General features: G+C 43.6%; 1 protein-coding gene across 4 annotated transcripts in view; it reads left to right on the top strand.

Moving 5' to 3' along the window:
• Window positions 1-15,928, top strand: part of LOC108233907 (kinase suppressor of Ras 1) — a 25,842-nt gene that overhangs the window by 840 nt on the left and 9,074 nt on the right. For 3 of the 4 annotated variants that reach the window (XM_017412682.3, XM_017412681.3, XM_017412680.3), the window contains 3 exons: window positions 9,911-10,051; window positions 13,881-14,028; window positions 14,117-14,606. In XM_017412682.3, coding sequence (XP_017268171.1) covers window positions 9,920-10,051; window positions 13,881-14,028; window positions 14,117-14,606 — 770 coding nt within the window. In that variant the 5' untranslated portion in view covers window positions 9,911-9,919. Of the gene's footprint in view, window positions 1-1,913; window positions 2,098-9,910; window positions 10,052-13,880; window positions 14,029-14,116; window positions 14,607-15,928 lie in introns of those variants that run through there. The other variant, XM_017412683.3, reaches the window with a different exon arrangement.

Genomic DNA, 15,928 nt, shown 5'->3' with positions numbered 1-15,928 from the left:
CCGAGCGGCAGGTTGATTTCTGGGATCCAGCTGGATCTGCGTGACCTTCTGTGTCGTTTGCGCCGTGGTGTGTGTGTGTGTGTGTGTGTGTGTGTGTATGTGCGTGCGTGTGCGCGCGGCTGCGTTCAGTTCAGCCTGGCCTAATGGCACACATTCAATAATCTGATACAGCTTTTCTCTGCTACTGGACTCAGCCCGTGTCTGTACAGGCAGGCAGCAGGCAGCCAGGCCGAGAAGACGCGTTTATCTGCCCCCCACCCCCACCTCACACACACACACACACACACACACACACACCTCCCCACCGCCCCGTCAAAAACCAGGCAGGCAGGAAAAGGTTGATGTTATCCTGCGTCTGAATCAAATCTGTCGCTTAAAGGACTTGAGTTTTTTTTTTGTGTGTGTGTGTCTGTGTGTGTGTGTGTGTGTGTGTGTGTGTGTGTGTGTGTGTGTGTGTGCCCCACAGCCATCTCTTTGCAGAGACCAGGCATTCTGACAGAGAAGCTTTTTCGGAGTGGGGGTTCTAAACAATATCTTACCTGGTGCAGATAGCGCCTTGAGAACTGGCCTAGGTTTGGACGAATGAGGCCACTCAAGGCCCGCTATACACACACACACACACACACACACACACACACACACAAAAAGAGATCAACGTCCAGTTTTTGTGATTTCTCCTTTATTTCTTTGTTATCATTCCCCGTGTAATGTTGGTAGCAATTTAGCAAAGATGCTCTTAAGTCATCGGTGCACAGATTCGTGATGATGACTGCTGTTTATTGAAATACACAAACTCCGACGCTGTCAGCCCAGAGTGATCTTTGCACTGGTGAAGCATTTCTTGTTTATTTGTATTTTTGTTGTTGTTGTAAGTTGTTTTTGTGTGTCTCTGAATCAATATTTGAATGCTAAGCTAGCCTGTAGCTTGTCAATTAGCCATTAGCTTGTCGCTATTAAACTCCTACTTCTGCCAATTAAAGGCATTCAAAAAGTTATCTACTTCAGGTAGGATATTCATTGTTCACAAACCCTTCACAAAGCCCTGTTTTTAAAGAAAGGGGGTCCTGTTTCTGTCAAGGAGGCGTAAAGCCGGAGAAGATTCATGGTGGCGTACAAATAGCCTGACATAACGCATGGAAATGTAAAAAAAAAAGCAGTAGAACATTACAACTCTGTCTGCAGAGACGTACATTTAAAGGGTAGATGAAAGCTCCAAAAAAATGCTCCCAATGCAGATGTGATAGATGGTAAAAGGGCTTTCTGGTTCATGGTTTATTTAGGCCTTATACCTTGGCTAAAAGGAATCTTCAGTCCTGATTGGCTGGAGGCTATCAATTATCCATGTCCGTTTTATTTCTGTATAACTGAACACCCCTACGAACAATCGTTCCGGTGGCCCTAAAACCCAGCGTTCCAGAGAGCGCAGGGCGTTCAGTTTCACCGAGACACAATCGGCTGCTCTCAAAAGGCTTTTAATGTCCTAAAAAATCGCAGCTAATGGAATAAATTAGCTCTTTAAAGCTAAGTCATTATTTATTTGCCGAGTTAAATCGTATCGGTGGTCTTGTTCCATTCGACTTGATTTCCTCAGCGGTGGGGAGGGGGGAACAGATTCCCGCAAGAAGCACATGGAACATGGCAGATGATGAATGTTTTTGTATTCTCTGGAGCGACTTTTTCTAAATGACTCCATAGCTGGCTGGTATGCTGCAGGTGGAAACTAGAGATCTGCTATGTGGGAGCAAATCTTTACTGACTCTAGTTGTGAAGCGTTGCAGTAAATGGAAAAAAAAAAAGAGCAATTGGAATGGAAACCTAACAGACTTGATGTGCTGGTCTCTCGCTTGTCTCTCTGAGCCCACCTCACACCCACTCCTACTCTCTCTGCTCAGTAAGAGCGTCTGCGGCTGACACGCTGGCTCCGTTTCTCGCTTCCTGAAGCCGAGGTGTAGGGTTATCCGACGCAAGCCCCGACTGGTTGATGGGATCGCGAAGTCTCGGCTTGTTCGCGTCGACATTCTTTCGACTCTTCTTTATCCGTCCTCGTGTGCGCCTTGTCAGTGCAACAGGACGTGATCTGGCAGAGTACTTCCTGAGGTATGTTGTGTCGTAGATACGTTTTTCGCACCGGCATTGTTCTGCGTGACAATGGACACGCAGTGCTGCTCTCACATGCTTCTCGGAAGACCCTAAAACTTGTTCTCTGGTCCTTTTGGTTTCCCCTTTTGCCTGGGAGACGTTGCCGGCGGCTGTCTCTCAATGTTTGCTGTTACTTCTAGTGACTTTCTGCTGGTCTGCGGCCCTCACAAAGCTGAAAATAATTTCTGTTTGAGCTTTCCGGTTCAGAACAACTAGGGGAGTTTTAAGTTCTCCTGGCTCCTTCAGTTGAGATCAGGGCTTCAAAGAACCTCTGACTTAAAGTTGCTCCACACAAAAAGGGTCCTGTAGATCTTTTGATTTAAGAGGGCAACTAGCTGTACGTCGTCTGCTTCTTTTCTTTCTTTTCATTCACTCATATTTCCACTAAAGGACCTCCGATGCAAACATACAGTCTCGGGCATTAGTGAATCAAAAAACCAAAAACAAAAGGCAACTACAGAGTACACAGTGTAATGCAAATAATTATCTGTATGTTTAGTCACAGTTCTAACGGAGAGTTACAGAAACTTTACTTAAACTGTGTACAGTTTGTCTTTTTGAAAATGTTCTTAGTTTCGCCGTTGGATGCCTTTTTTTTTGTTGTTTTTTTAATGGGACTTCAACCATAAATAGATCAACAAGCACCTCTCCATCATCTAGTGATATTGCTTTCCTAATTTAGCTTCTTTCCTCTCCGTTCTGCCTGTTTTATCAGAGTACAAACTGTTTTTCTTTTCTTTTTTTTTTTATTTTACGTGAAAATCCAAAGATTATACCAAAATCACTGTTGACTTGTTTTAGTAATTATCAATCTGACAAGGAGAAAAATATCATGTTTTGCTGTAGATTTGATAAAAAATAAGAGCAGCAAAAGGCCCTTTAAAATTGGACAAAAATCCCTCCTTTTTAGGGTGCAAATTTTAGTTGTCGTCAAGTCTGTCTCTTAAGATGGTAAAAACAGAACGGCGTTATCAGGAAATCGAAGAAAGCTTAGCAATTATAAATCTGAATCGTCCACAACATCAAACATGGCGATCAGATTTGTTGCCAGGGTGTCTTTTTTTTCTTTTCACAAACCTGCCAGGGCTTGCTTGCGGTTCTGTGGAGATACACGGCCTTACTTCCTATGCCGTTACAGGCACTCTGTTGTGCAACTTGGCTTCAGAATGCACTTTCACTTCTTGCCTTTAGTCCTCTCGCCACATGTCCCATGGTACGGCAACCATTCGGTGCTCGGCAACGGTTTCGGGGACGATTTCAGGAAACCGCTGGACGGAGGAGAGCAGCCTTTTCTTTCGCTGCTCTGTTTCTGTCGAGATGTAGGGGGGGACGTGGACGGGTGGCCTGCCGGCGCCTTGAGATTCTAGCGAGCGCGCAGGTCCGCAGCTGTAACTACGTGGTGCGAGCGTGGCTCTGGAGCAGATGCAGCAAAGCAGAGATGTAATTACGACCAAAGCTGCTAATTCAGGCGCTGAATTTGCTCAATCTGTCCGAGGTCAGAAGGTCGCTTGTGATGCTCAGGGGTTATCGTTCCCCTATTGCGCTGGAGTGCAATCAAGAGCGGCTTGAACTGGCTTTATTCTCTCGTTGAGCGAGCTTTATTATTCCACTTGAACCACGCGTGTTTTTTTGTTGTTTTTTTTTCAGTCTCGTCTAGTGAGAGGATAATGATACTGGCCTCTCAAATGGAGTGCTAACTGGCACTTCACTTTTCACATGTTAATCCCACTCAGCTCGGTCCCTGTCTGCTTCTCGTGCTGCCTCTGCGTTACTTTAACCGTAGCTCTTTAGTAATCCTGATTTATGCTTTCTCACGTCCTCTTGCACTGCCTTGGTTAGAAATGTTAGAAAGGTATAGGCTTCCTAACGACATCAAAATAAATTTACATGACCTAGAAACAGAAATAGCCATTTAAATGCGATCTGAAAGTGTTTTACATAGTCCTAAATAAGTGCTGTGGGGCATTCAGATTTTGCATAAAAGCAATTTAGTGTCTTATCCTTTTGGACAGTGCATCCTGTAGTGCTCTGCAAACAGCAAAGCATCACTCCGTTTTGTCTCCTCATGGCGTTTTAGGGGGGGGTGAGAAAAAGAGAGAGAGAGTTTGCGGCACGCTCGTGGTGCGAGCTGTTGTGGCTGCGTCTATATTTAGACGTCTTTCTTCCTACGCATTTTCAGGGTTGGTTGTTAAGTAAGAAAATCAAATGACGTGCAAAGAGCCTCTGCAAGAGGGGAGAGCAGGCAGGAAAGGGGAGGGGCGAATCGGAGCCAATCGTCTGGGCCGCCACTTGTGACATGACGAGCCACTGCGTGTGTGTGTGTGTGTCGGTGTTTGCTCGAGCTGTAGAAGTAGACAGAGGAGAATGTCGTTCACATCAGGGTGTAGAGGAAACACAACTCTGGTGGCTATCAGCACTGACCCTGACTCTTTCCCCTTTTTTTTTTTTTCTCTTTTCCCCTACAGTAAGGGAGTCGTAGCCAATAAGAGTGGACTGCTTGATGTGGGAATTGCACTGTAGTCATGCATTGAACTATTCCTGAAGTGATTCAAGATGAGCGCTGCATCCTGTAATTTTGCGGTCTGTTTTGGTTCTTCGTAAGGGAGGAAGGGATTTGCTCACTCCCAGTCAGAAGGAACATAGTCCTGTTGTACAACAAAATGCTAATAACATTTGAAATATATTTTCTTATCCTACTGGCAAACGTTACTCAAAGTCCCATCAACAATCAGTATTGTGAGCAAGCTGTTACAGCGTATGATCAAACCGAACTCCTACCAGCTAATAGCATTTCACCTTGTTTAAAAAAAACCTAACATATATTCCTGCCAGTAAAAAAAAAATATATATATTTTAAAGCCTCCACATTTGCAAAAGTATGAGGCTGCAAACATGGTTGTTAGTGGTTATGTGTTCGCTCTAATCGTTCAGCCAGTATGACGTAGATTTCGTCATCTCTAGAGTCCACCAGGTTCCTCAACTGGTGACGGGGTGTAGCCCAGATCTGTGTGACCACACTGACTGAGCGAGCTGTGGTATGCGACGTTGGTTGCTTTAAAATTAAAATAAAATTAAAAAGGAGGCACTAAAGACACAACAAACAAAAAAAACGACCCCAAGTCAAACCACGGGCAGAGAAAGATGAACATCTGGACGCACCGCATATACATTCCTCTGATCTCCAGTGAATGTTGCACATAGCTGGAATACGACTTCCTTTATTTCAGATATCCACATTTTTCATTTTAGATGGGAACAATTAATTGGTAGATAGCTGGAGCTAAAAGCCCCATAGACATGAATAGGAAAAGTCAAACTATTATATGATAAAATGGTTTGCCATACATTCTATAAATCTCTCTTTGAGTATTTCAAAAGTCATCTGTCTGTCTGTATAGGTGCATATAGTTATGGCTTGGACACATTCACCTTATATTTATAAGTACTAACAGTTTCCACCCCCCACCCCACCCCTCATGTCCAGGATCACCTTGCAGTCGTGGTAGCAGTGAGGGAGGAGGGGCAGTGGGCTATTGTCTTGGGCCAGCCACGTACCTCTAACATACTCAGCTCCCGCCCCCCTTACTTGTGACCTGACCCCTGCATAACTGTCTGTCATTTTTTTTTTCAGCCCTCTACTATGTGTGGCTACAATCACTCATGTCTCTGTTTTAGTCTGAGGCCGTGACAGATTTGATGTCTGTCTAAATGGGAGGTGCACAGTAATGAGTAATGTACAAGAAATGTGGATCCTGCGCATCTGTCAGTCTGGAAAAAGAAAAACAAGCCAACCTTCCTGTGTAAATATCATTTGCTGGGACAGAGCGCTGTTGCTCAGTTCTCAGATAGGCCTTGCTATCCTTGGCAGGTGCACCAAAGTGCCTGTGTCAGCAAGAGGCTTGAGAAAACAACCGAGGCGGTGGGATCGGCTCCCCGACTCTGCTGTGTCAGGCCTGGCTGCCGCTGGGACTGATCTCCCCTCCCTCCCCCCAACCCCTCTCTGGTGGCTGTCACTCATCTCTGCACAGCATTAGAGGCCGTTGCCATGGTGTTGTTTAGCGCCGCTGACAGGTGGGCTCTGACGCCATCTCTCCTCCCCCACCTCCCACCTCCGGGCCACACGTCAAACGCTGTTTTTCTCCTCTCTGCACCAAAAATAAAATGCAAAGGGGCCTGTGATTATCTCTCGGTTTGCTGCGTGCGCCCGTCTGTGCTTTCAACACAGATGCGCTCGTTGCTGATATCAGCGAGGGATTTGGGGACTTGTGGTAATTCTTTTCATCTCACTCATTTAGGGTCCTAATGAGTGAAAGAGAGAGAGGAGCTAATCAGACTGCTGCTGTGTTCCTGCTGAGACACACAGTGACATTTTATTTCTCAAGATGTGTTGTTTTTGAGCTCTGCGTTTCACATGTATGGGAAAATCCCACTGAAATGTTGCTGACGACTCAGAAGAGGGGTTGCTAGGCAACCTGACGTCACAGTTCTGCACCAGTGTATAGGGAGGTAAAGGAGGAGGCTAGCTCATTAGCCACATTGAGTAAATGCCTCTCGCGTGTTGCTCATTCCACACAATACAGCAACCTGAAGTACTTGTCTTGAGCACAATGGGTGATTAAACATGAATTTTGTTTTGCACTGCGATGGCATACCATTGTTACTTCCAATCACTTCATACAGTCTGTCATTACGTTTCCATGTGTTCAGAAGTATTAGTATTTCTGGCCGAATGGAAATGGGAAAAAAAACTCTTCTTATTTACCTTCCAACCGCCTTCAAAAGGCAAAGGTAAAGTATTAGGGTTTTGCCTGTGCCTCTGTGTGTTTGTGTGTCTGTTACCAAACTATTTTATTAACCAGGGAACAGATTTTAATGGAATCTGCAGAAAGTAATCATTAAATATACCTCTACAACTGATTAACCTTTGGAGTCAACCTGATTCGAGATGGTCCTGCCAGCCGACCTTAAAAAAAACACAAAAATGGCAATAACTCAACCAACTTTGCAAATGATTACCTAAAATTTGGTGTGGTAGTAGCTGAGACTCCCCAATTATGTAGACTTAACTCTGTCTGTTAGTAAGATGACCCATTGGATGTATTCTAAGAAAACTTATAATCATAATAATCATAGGATCTGCAATTACAACTAATTAGCTTTCGGAGCAGAACCAATTCAAGATGGCCACTCCAGCAAACTAACCTTAGAAAACACAAACATGGAATAATTCAAACAATTGACCAGGTATTGTTCTAAAGTTTGGTGTGGTAGTAGCTGAGACAACATATATTCTCTGTGTTACATCTCACAATGTTCCTTTTTAAGGCTTGACCAAAATGGCTACAACTCTTGTCATTTCTCAACATTAGATCATCTTAGTTTATAACTCTGGTATTAGAAGTCCAACAACACTGCTCGGGTTCAGATCAGATCCTCCCAATCACCCCCTCTACCACTCTACCCCTTTACCCCTCTACCATTGCCCACATGGGCATTGAAGTCACCCAGGAGAACAACAGAATCCCCAGACGGCACCCCTTCCAGGACACCATCCAGTGACTACAAGAAGGCACATAAAAAAATGTATCTATTTAATTTCATCTTTACCAGTCAGCTTTCACAGCCCTTGCTTGCTGGATGAGAGTGCCACTTTTTATCAGTTTACACTCGCTGTTATTACCTTCAAATGTTCTTTGTGCGACTGATAATTGATGAATGGCTGCAGAGCTGAATAGCAGGGTAAGGGTCATCACGTAGAGCATTTACCTGCTCTCCATCCTCATTTTCCGTAGTCTCTTTCACCAGCGAGATGCTTTCATTTGCAGCCTTTTTTACACTCCCAAGGCCGCATCTTCAGAGAGAAGCGTGGTTGTGCAGGCTTGTGTCTGGCTGCCGATCGGAGGTGTCATTGAGACGGTTGAATGTGCCAGAAAAAGACGCACGCTCGCCATTGTTGTGGCAGCGCTCTAAAGGTGTGCAGTGGGGGTTTTGAGCTCACTGGTTGTGCACAGCTCATCCGAAGGTGCTGCCTGCTGTAACGGACTCTTTCAGATAAGACAGAGAGATAAGGACACACTATACAGTCACGGTGAGCTGCACAATGCGGGCCACTGCAAACCAACACCGCGGTGTTCATTGTAATACTCACAGGACGGACCACTGCACTTGACATGAAAGCATTGAACTGAGTTCTGTTTAAAGACTTTGAGAATGAGTCACAAACTTTTAAATGAAGCAAACTCACACTTTTAGCATCATCTGGGACTTTGGAGAAGATTAGGGCAAAGCTTTAGTCTTGACTGGTTTATTGGGAGGCAGTTTTTGTGCATCCGTACGGTGTCACCCTGAGTGATGATGACAGGACTACTCTAAAGCGCTGTCTTTCATTCTTTTTTCTTTCCCTTCGCTCCATCGAACCATCACATCATGGTCACATTGCGATTGCTGTCCGGAGAGGGGAAGATGTGATGGAAAGAAAAGTGATGCTTCCACTGTATCTCTAGATCTTCATTGATTAATTAATCAAACTTTAGATCAGCATGACTGAGATATAAAAAAAAAAAAGTGCAAAAAGACGTAGCGTGTCTCAGAACCAGCGGTGACAGGAGAGTCCAGTACTCACAATCAGCTCTTTATGCGACACTTATGCTGCCTGGGAGAACATTGATGGGAATTAGTTGCTTTTCGCCAACATCACAGATGCTCTCAGTAGATGACCTGCCCTGGGAAAACGAGAGCAGTTTTTAATCTAATTAGCTGCCTTGTCTGCAGAGGGCACACAAAAACACACAGTGGTGATGCCACTGCACGTACACAGAGTTTAGAGTGGAAAACAGTGAGTTTGTGTTGACAAATATATATCCAAGTTTATTTATTTATTTATTTGGTATTAAAATTGTCCTATTTGATTCACTGACACTTTGGAGGAGAGGGAGGATGCTGTGCTTTATTTACAATGACCTTTACTTCTTTCACTGGAAGTTTCAGTACACCTCTTTCACCTTGACTTGACTGACACCGTATTATGTAAATCTTTTTGCCTAAAACATAGTTTTTATTCAATTGGAACAGACTATTTTAATCTGCGCATACAGATCCAAAGTGTGTAATAAAAACCGGTCTAATTTCTGCTGATGTGAAGGCGTTAGCTCGGCGATGATTTAAAATTGGCTCACTCCACTCTTTTGATGTGACCAGTTCTTCAGGTCGTCGCATATTTTTCTTGTGGTTATTCAGGTCGTCGCACATTTTTTTCCTTGTGGTTGGAGTCAATTATGTGCCGACAAAACTTCCTGAGTGCTTGGTCATAGATATTAATCTTTTGCTGTCAACTGCTGTCCAATTCTGCGATTCCGTCCCGGTTTTTCACATTTCAGAAATCGCCGATAGATTCATCTACAACAGATAAAACGTGCTTTATAGACGATGCTCTGATCTCTCTGCTTTGGCAGATCGCCAACACGTTCTAATCTAATTCTTCACAATCTAATATTGTCCTATCACCCACCTGTAATCAGCATGAGGATATCTTTTCGTCTGGTTTTGTTGTGTTCAAGGAAGTGCTTGAAGTCTGTATTTGTCGTTTCACTTGCAGATACAAACTGTTTCTGCTCCAAAACATGTTTCAGATTTTTATGCTATTTAGATGGAATCAAGTCCAGTGCCAACACTGGTGTGGCGGCAAGCCCTTCAGAGGAAACGCCTGCTTCCACTGCTTTAGCCTCTAACCTGCCCCTCTCCTCTGTGCCTTGTTCTCCGTTGCTCCCTGCAGGTGAAGCTGATGAAATACATCTGTAAACAGCTGCAGTGCAAGCAGAAAGTGCCAGGGACAGAGAGGCCCGAGGCCCTGGACAGCTACCCGCGCTTACGAGACTGGCTGCGCACCGTCAACCTGCGGCCGGAGCTCATCGAGGTGGGTGCTGTGTGGGCCTGGACGGCTGCATTTGTGTCTCACACACACATGTATGCTCAGTTTGTGCACTCAGCTCCCTGTTCACACGTACATGAGGAATGTGTGATCGGTTCCCATCAGAAAGGCTTCAAAAAAGGAGATTCTTTCGTTGTTGTGGTCCGGATATACGGATCTTTGTTGAAGCTTTTGTGTAGTTGGTTTATTAATACTCTCCACACGCGGCAGGAATGTTGAAATTCCGTGGGGTATTTTTTTGTGCGCATCCCAGCTTGTTCCAGCTAAAACTTCATCCCATGTTTGTGAGAGAGTTCTTTTTCCACAACTATGTGGGAAAAGTGCCACAAAAGCAAATGTTTGTTCAAGTCTCACTTCTCTACGAAGCCTCTCCAGGACGGGTCTGCTCTTCAGCTGAGTGGAGTAGAGTTTCGAGTATTTGCGCGGGCATTAAAAATATATCAAGTTTATTTGATTTGCGGTTATTCAGCTCATTTTCCCCCCCTCGAGTAAATGGCATTAATTCATTCTGCAGATGACAGCCAGCCGAAATAAAGATTTTAATTATCACCGAAGGACAAGTCTAAACAGAAACGTCTAATAACGACGAGTGTGATTCGTGCAAAGTGCTAGATATTACATAGCAGTGCAGATGTTATTATTAAGCAGAATAGAATTGCTCATTGCCACATCATTTCTCTCTAATTGGCTTTCTAATTGGCCCATGAGATGGTTTGTCATAGAAGCAGTTATCTCGTTCCGTCTCATCACACCTGGTTAAGTTTTTACTATATTTCAGAACATTTAAATATCTGTCAATGTAAGAAAATTACATTAAATAACACTAAAGAGTGCTGCTTGGTTACAAACAGAGCTGGTTTTTAAACAATCAGGGCAGCCTATGACTGAATTTTGAGGATTGTTTGTATCCTACCATTATAAGTTTATTTACTGTTGCTCATCTCTGCTTTGTACATGAGCAACATCATACAATCAGATTAAGGCAAGACAGCGTATCGCAAATTTATCATTATCACTGCGATTAAATCACCGCCCATTATTTTTCAAGAACCATGCATTCGTGATCTGCATGCTAATACTTTTACTGATCAATCCAATGGACTCTAAATGGCCTTGATGTCCACACCCGGTTTGGATGTTAGTGATGACAGAGTGTGGAATATGTGGGTTTATCGCAACAGAGATCGGCATCACGATACTACCGTATTTTCTGCACACTAGGGAGCACTGGATTATAAGACGCACTGTCCAACTCTTGCCATATATAAGGCACATTGGCCTGTATCAGCATTTATATGATCCCTCTATGAGAGATCACAAAGATAATCAAACGGTTCAAAATTCACAGAAGGATACTGCACTGTCATAAGCGTCAACTATAAACGCCTCCACCGCTCGCTCAGGTTCGTGCGCCGTGCGATCAACACTTCAGAGCGTGACTATAACTGAGCTTTAATGCTTCAAGCAGTGCGGCTTTGTAACTTACCAAAGTTGTAGTAAAACATTACGACTTTATAGATGTATAAGGCGCTCCGGATTATAAGGCGCACTGTTGTTTTTGGAGAAAACTGAAGGCTTTTAAGTGAGCCTTATAGTCTGGAAAATACGGTAAACAATAATATCAGACATCACAATTCTTTCTTAATGTTGTGCAGCCTTAAACCAGATATTTATAAACATTTTTTTTACTTTATTTATTTTATTTATAATATTTTTTTTTTGTGTGTGAATATCTTCCTGTTCTTGTTTAAACTGATAAAATCCCATCAACTATTGAATGCTTTGCTTGATGACCGGGCTGTAACCTTGGGGCGGTAATGCAGTTATAACATATATAACATATGCCGAGTGTCCAAGAATAGCAACAGCGTTTCTTTTCTTTTTTTTTTTTTTATACTGATAGAATTTAAAAAATCAGTCAAGGGCAAAATAAGAAACTCTAGTGACGTTTGTATGAAGAGTGCACTTCCTCCTGTCATTGCTGCGATGTGGCTGCATTTTCTCTGCAGTGACACCTACTGTTTAGGAGGAGGACTGCAGAAAATGCGGTGGTTATCAGCGTGAGAGAACACTGCCGTGACTACACAACTTACTCACTGCACGCACAACCTGCTCGTTGTAAAGCCTGATAAAAACATTTAAGTGTCTTTACTGATAGAACTCTTATAAAATGACTCCGACCAAATCTATCAGTACACATCGCTGCTTTCTGTTACTTTGACAACCGAAGAGAAAAGCAGCACAGGTCGGGCAGCCTGTTACTGTTGTGGTGGAGACGGAGAGAACAACTAGTTGTATCGCTGACGTTGTATTGTGGAGAGTCTGATTCCTGGTTTCATCTGTGTTCGCTACAAGCACACCTTTGGAATCAGGTCTTCAGCTGAAAGTTTTTAGACCTGAGAACACCAAAAATGACTGGATAGGCTTAAAATTCAAACAACCTTTCGATGCAACTTGTTGATTCTGTTGCGTTGCTGCAGCGTAGTGAATGCTTTAAAAGTAACTTCCAGCCATGACATGTTGACTCTGAGGTTTCTGCGACTTTCTGAACCTTTTGTTTGAGCTGTTGTTTAAATCACTTTGTTTCATTATGCGTAGCCATGAAATAAAGTTACGTCTTTAATTTAAGAAAGTAAGGATAAAAATATATTTCAAATTTCCTAAATTACATGCAGTGATAAGACAAAATCATAAGTCTTTCTAGGGAGTCTGTAATACTGTCTACCACAGTATAATTTGAGGATGGCTTAACTGAATTAAAAAATGGATACCACCCAACCCTACTATAACCTGTTTATTTTTAGAAATTCTGCACTAGTTATGTATCATTTTATATCAGGCATATGATTTATTTCCCTTTGTTTCACGGTGCTGCTCTGTATCTGATTATTTGTCCTCTTTTCTTATCTCCGTCTTGCTCAGTTTTGCTCCTGGCTTAACGCCAGAATTCCCTTTAAAGACCCGAGCATTGAGCAAGAAAACAAGACTGTTTGCAGTCGGATAATAGATGCTCATTTGTACGTGTTGCATCCCAACAGAAATATCCTAATGGACGCGGAGCTTCCACGGCCCGTTGATGACCCACTGAGATTGTCACACGAGATAATAGACTGAGATTTGTGGAATGCGTCTCCTTGTTCTGCGCTGCGAGGGCTGCATTATGTAATGGGTGTTCCAAAAACACTACAATGATTGTAGCTGTCTTATTTATGGAATCCAGTCTCCCTGCTCCCACGCGTCAACTTGCAGGGAGTGATTCCATGACCGGCGAGAGCAACTCGTAGTGGGCGGCTTCCTCCGTGAATTTGTCAAATTTGGGTTCCTTGAGTCTTGAGTCGTTGCAAACCCAGGAATGTGCTCCAGATAAGCTGGTCGACACTTCACTGCGACGCGCTCACTCAGCCCGACCGTGACTGAATTCTAACCCCCAAAACCAAATGTTCGACCCTCAAAAGGCTTCTTTAAATCCATAGTCAACACAAAAACTTTTAATTATTCTACAGGATAGAGAGCCCACACACCCGTATGACTGCAAACGACGCAGATTTTACTGTTCAGTTCCACTGGTTAGGTTCATGAAGGTTAAAGTCAGATTATGTTTGTGTTACTTCTAATTTTAGCTCTAATATATTGAGAACCTCAAATCTGCGGGTCAAAAACAAATACTTTGGATGTTGAATTTCCAATTTAGCATTTTAAGCCTTGCAGCTAAAAATATTTTAGTGCCCAACTTTAGGAGTTGTTTTTTTTTTTTTATGTTTGTTCACTTCTGTGATGAAAGCTTCAGTTATTTATCTTGCGTTGTTTCCTGCAGGCGGTAGAGGCGAAGTTGTCCCTGGACTCCTTACTCCTGATGACCGGTGCTCAGGTGAGAGATTCAATGCGGCGACTTGGGTCCACTTCAGAAGAGTGTGCTAAACTCAGCGCTGCCCTCTCCTGTCTGAAGAGTGCCACTGAATCAGGTTTGTGTTGACTCTATTTGAATAAATACATCAGTGTTCTGTCGTTGTGTTCTCTACCAGTTTTGGGTTTTTTTTGTTTCTATTTCAGGAGGGGAACTAAGAGATGACTGTGTTTCCTGGATGTCTGAGCCCACCAGGAGGGACAGTGGCTCTCTGCTGACTGCAGATCAGCTAGCCAACCTGGGAACTCCCCTTCGCTCCCACAGTCCGTCCCCTCTTGCCCGCCCGTCCGCCATCCACTCCACCCCATCTACCCCAAGTGCCACCTTTCCCCACCCCCGCTCGGGCTCAGTCTCAGCGGCGCCCACGCCGGAGGCGCTGGCGTCCTACATCCACGGCGGAAGCCCCTTCACAGATCCATTCCCCATGCCTCTGTATCGCACAGCCCGCCTGCAGGGACACACCTCCACGCCGCCCATAACTCCGCCCTCGAAGAGGCGACACAGACTGAAGCCGCCGTGTACACCTCCACCCCCGTCCCGCAAGGTGCTGCATCTGTTTCCCAACATATCTCTGACACGCAGCAAGAGCCACGAGTCCCAGCTGGGTAATCGCATCGAGGATCCTCCTACTAACAAGTAGGTGGCGCAATGGCTCTAAATCCATATATTGTCACAGAGATCGCCTCTGTCTGAGTCACAAGATCAAATGGAAGCAAAAGACTGCGCTTCTGAGCACGGGTTTAGGCACTGGAAAGTGCTGGGCGAGAATAGCTGCTCATCCATGCCTTATTTTTAATATTCACATACCTTAAATTAGCCAGTATTGGCATTTTATTGGATAAAAGATTAAAAAAAAAGACTGAAGTATTTCCAAGAATGTGGATCTTAGAAGAAGTTTAACGACAGAAGTCTGCTCGTAGAAGAAAAGTCAAACACCACACAAAGACGTCTAAAGAGCTTCAAGCTGACGTTGTGCAGGCTGTGGTGGTTACAGCCCCTATATGCTGTACACCCAACCAGTTGCTTTGGTGATGGCCAAGGTCAAGACTGCTGACGAAATGCATTAAACAAAAGGCAAGACTTAGGCTCGCTAAACCTTCATCATGATGTGACTTTTAGGAAGAAGAAAAGAGCTTCTCAGGGAGGAAGTGCCTGCTTCAGCAAACTATTAAAACGTCTCTTTATAGTTATATATATATTTATCTGTTGACATTTGAGCTAAACCGTCTTACACTTTAAGTTTATGAAACATTTAGACAATTTTAATTTCAAAGGCGTTTAAAACCAAATATTAGTAAGATTCAATAAAACCTGCCAACAGGACTGTGAGCAGAGCTTTTCCTCAGACACACTCCCATTTGCTGTGCTAACATCCTGTTGCGCCTTTGCTTTTACCGTATGAGTGGAGCTAATCCCTCACAAATTCCCAGAGATTATGAGTCATGTCAAAACAGGAAGCATTTCCTAGCTTTAGCGCTCAGAGGTGGCAATACGCGCTCAAATCTCTCATCCCCCGTCCCCGTCCCCGTCCCCGTCTCTATTGTCATGGGGGGGTATAAACAAACCTAATGTTTATCCTCAATATCCTGTTAATAAAAAAAAAATAACAAAGAGGCTTTATTAAGGGAACAAAAGTCAAACTAAAATGCAAGGAAACCATGTTGATTTTGTCCCACTGCATCCCAAGCAGACGGTTGTACAAGTTTTTCTTGTTCTGCCCATATTCAGCAATGCTTGTGTAGCTTCTCAGTCATCCATGACATGAAAAAACTTAAAAAAAAAAAACAAACCCAGAACAAGTCGACTTCTCTTCTGTAGGTGAAGACTTTTCGTTTCCCATTCAGGGAGGTTTCTGCATGTTTTTAATTTAATTTAATTTTTGCATATTCCACATTATAACAACAAGCAGAAAACAGATATTGTGTGTGTTTGAACATTTGAGATATAATTAAACAGCC

The sequence above is a fragment of the Kryptolebias marmoratus genome, linkage group LG13 (genome assembly GCF_001649575.2).
Source record: "Kryptolebias marmoratus isolate JLee-2015 linkage group LG13, ASM164957v2, whole genome shotgun sequence".
Taxonomy (NCBI): Eukaryota; Metazoa; Chordata; class Actinopteri; order Cyprinodontiformes; family Rivulidae; genus Kryptolebias; species Kryptolebias marmoratus.
Note: the sequence above shows the minus strand (reverse complement) of the source record. Positions and strands in the feature narration are given on the sequence as shown.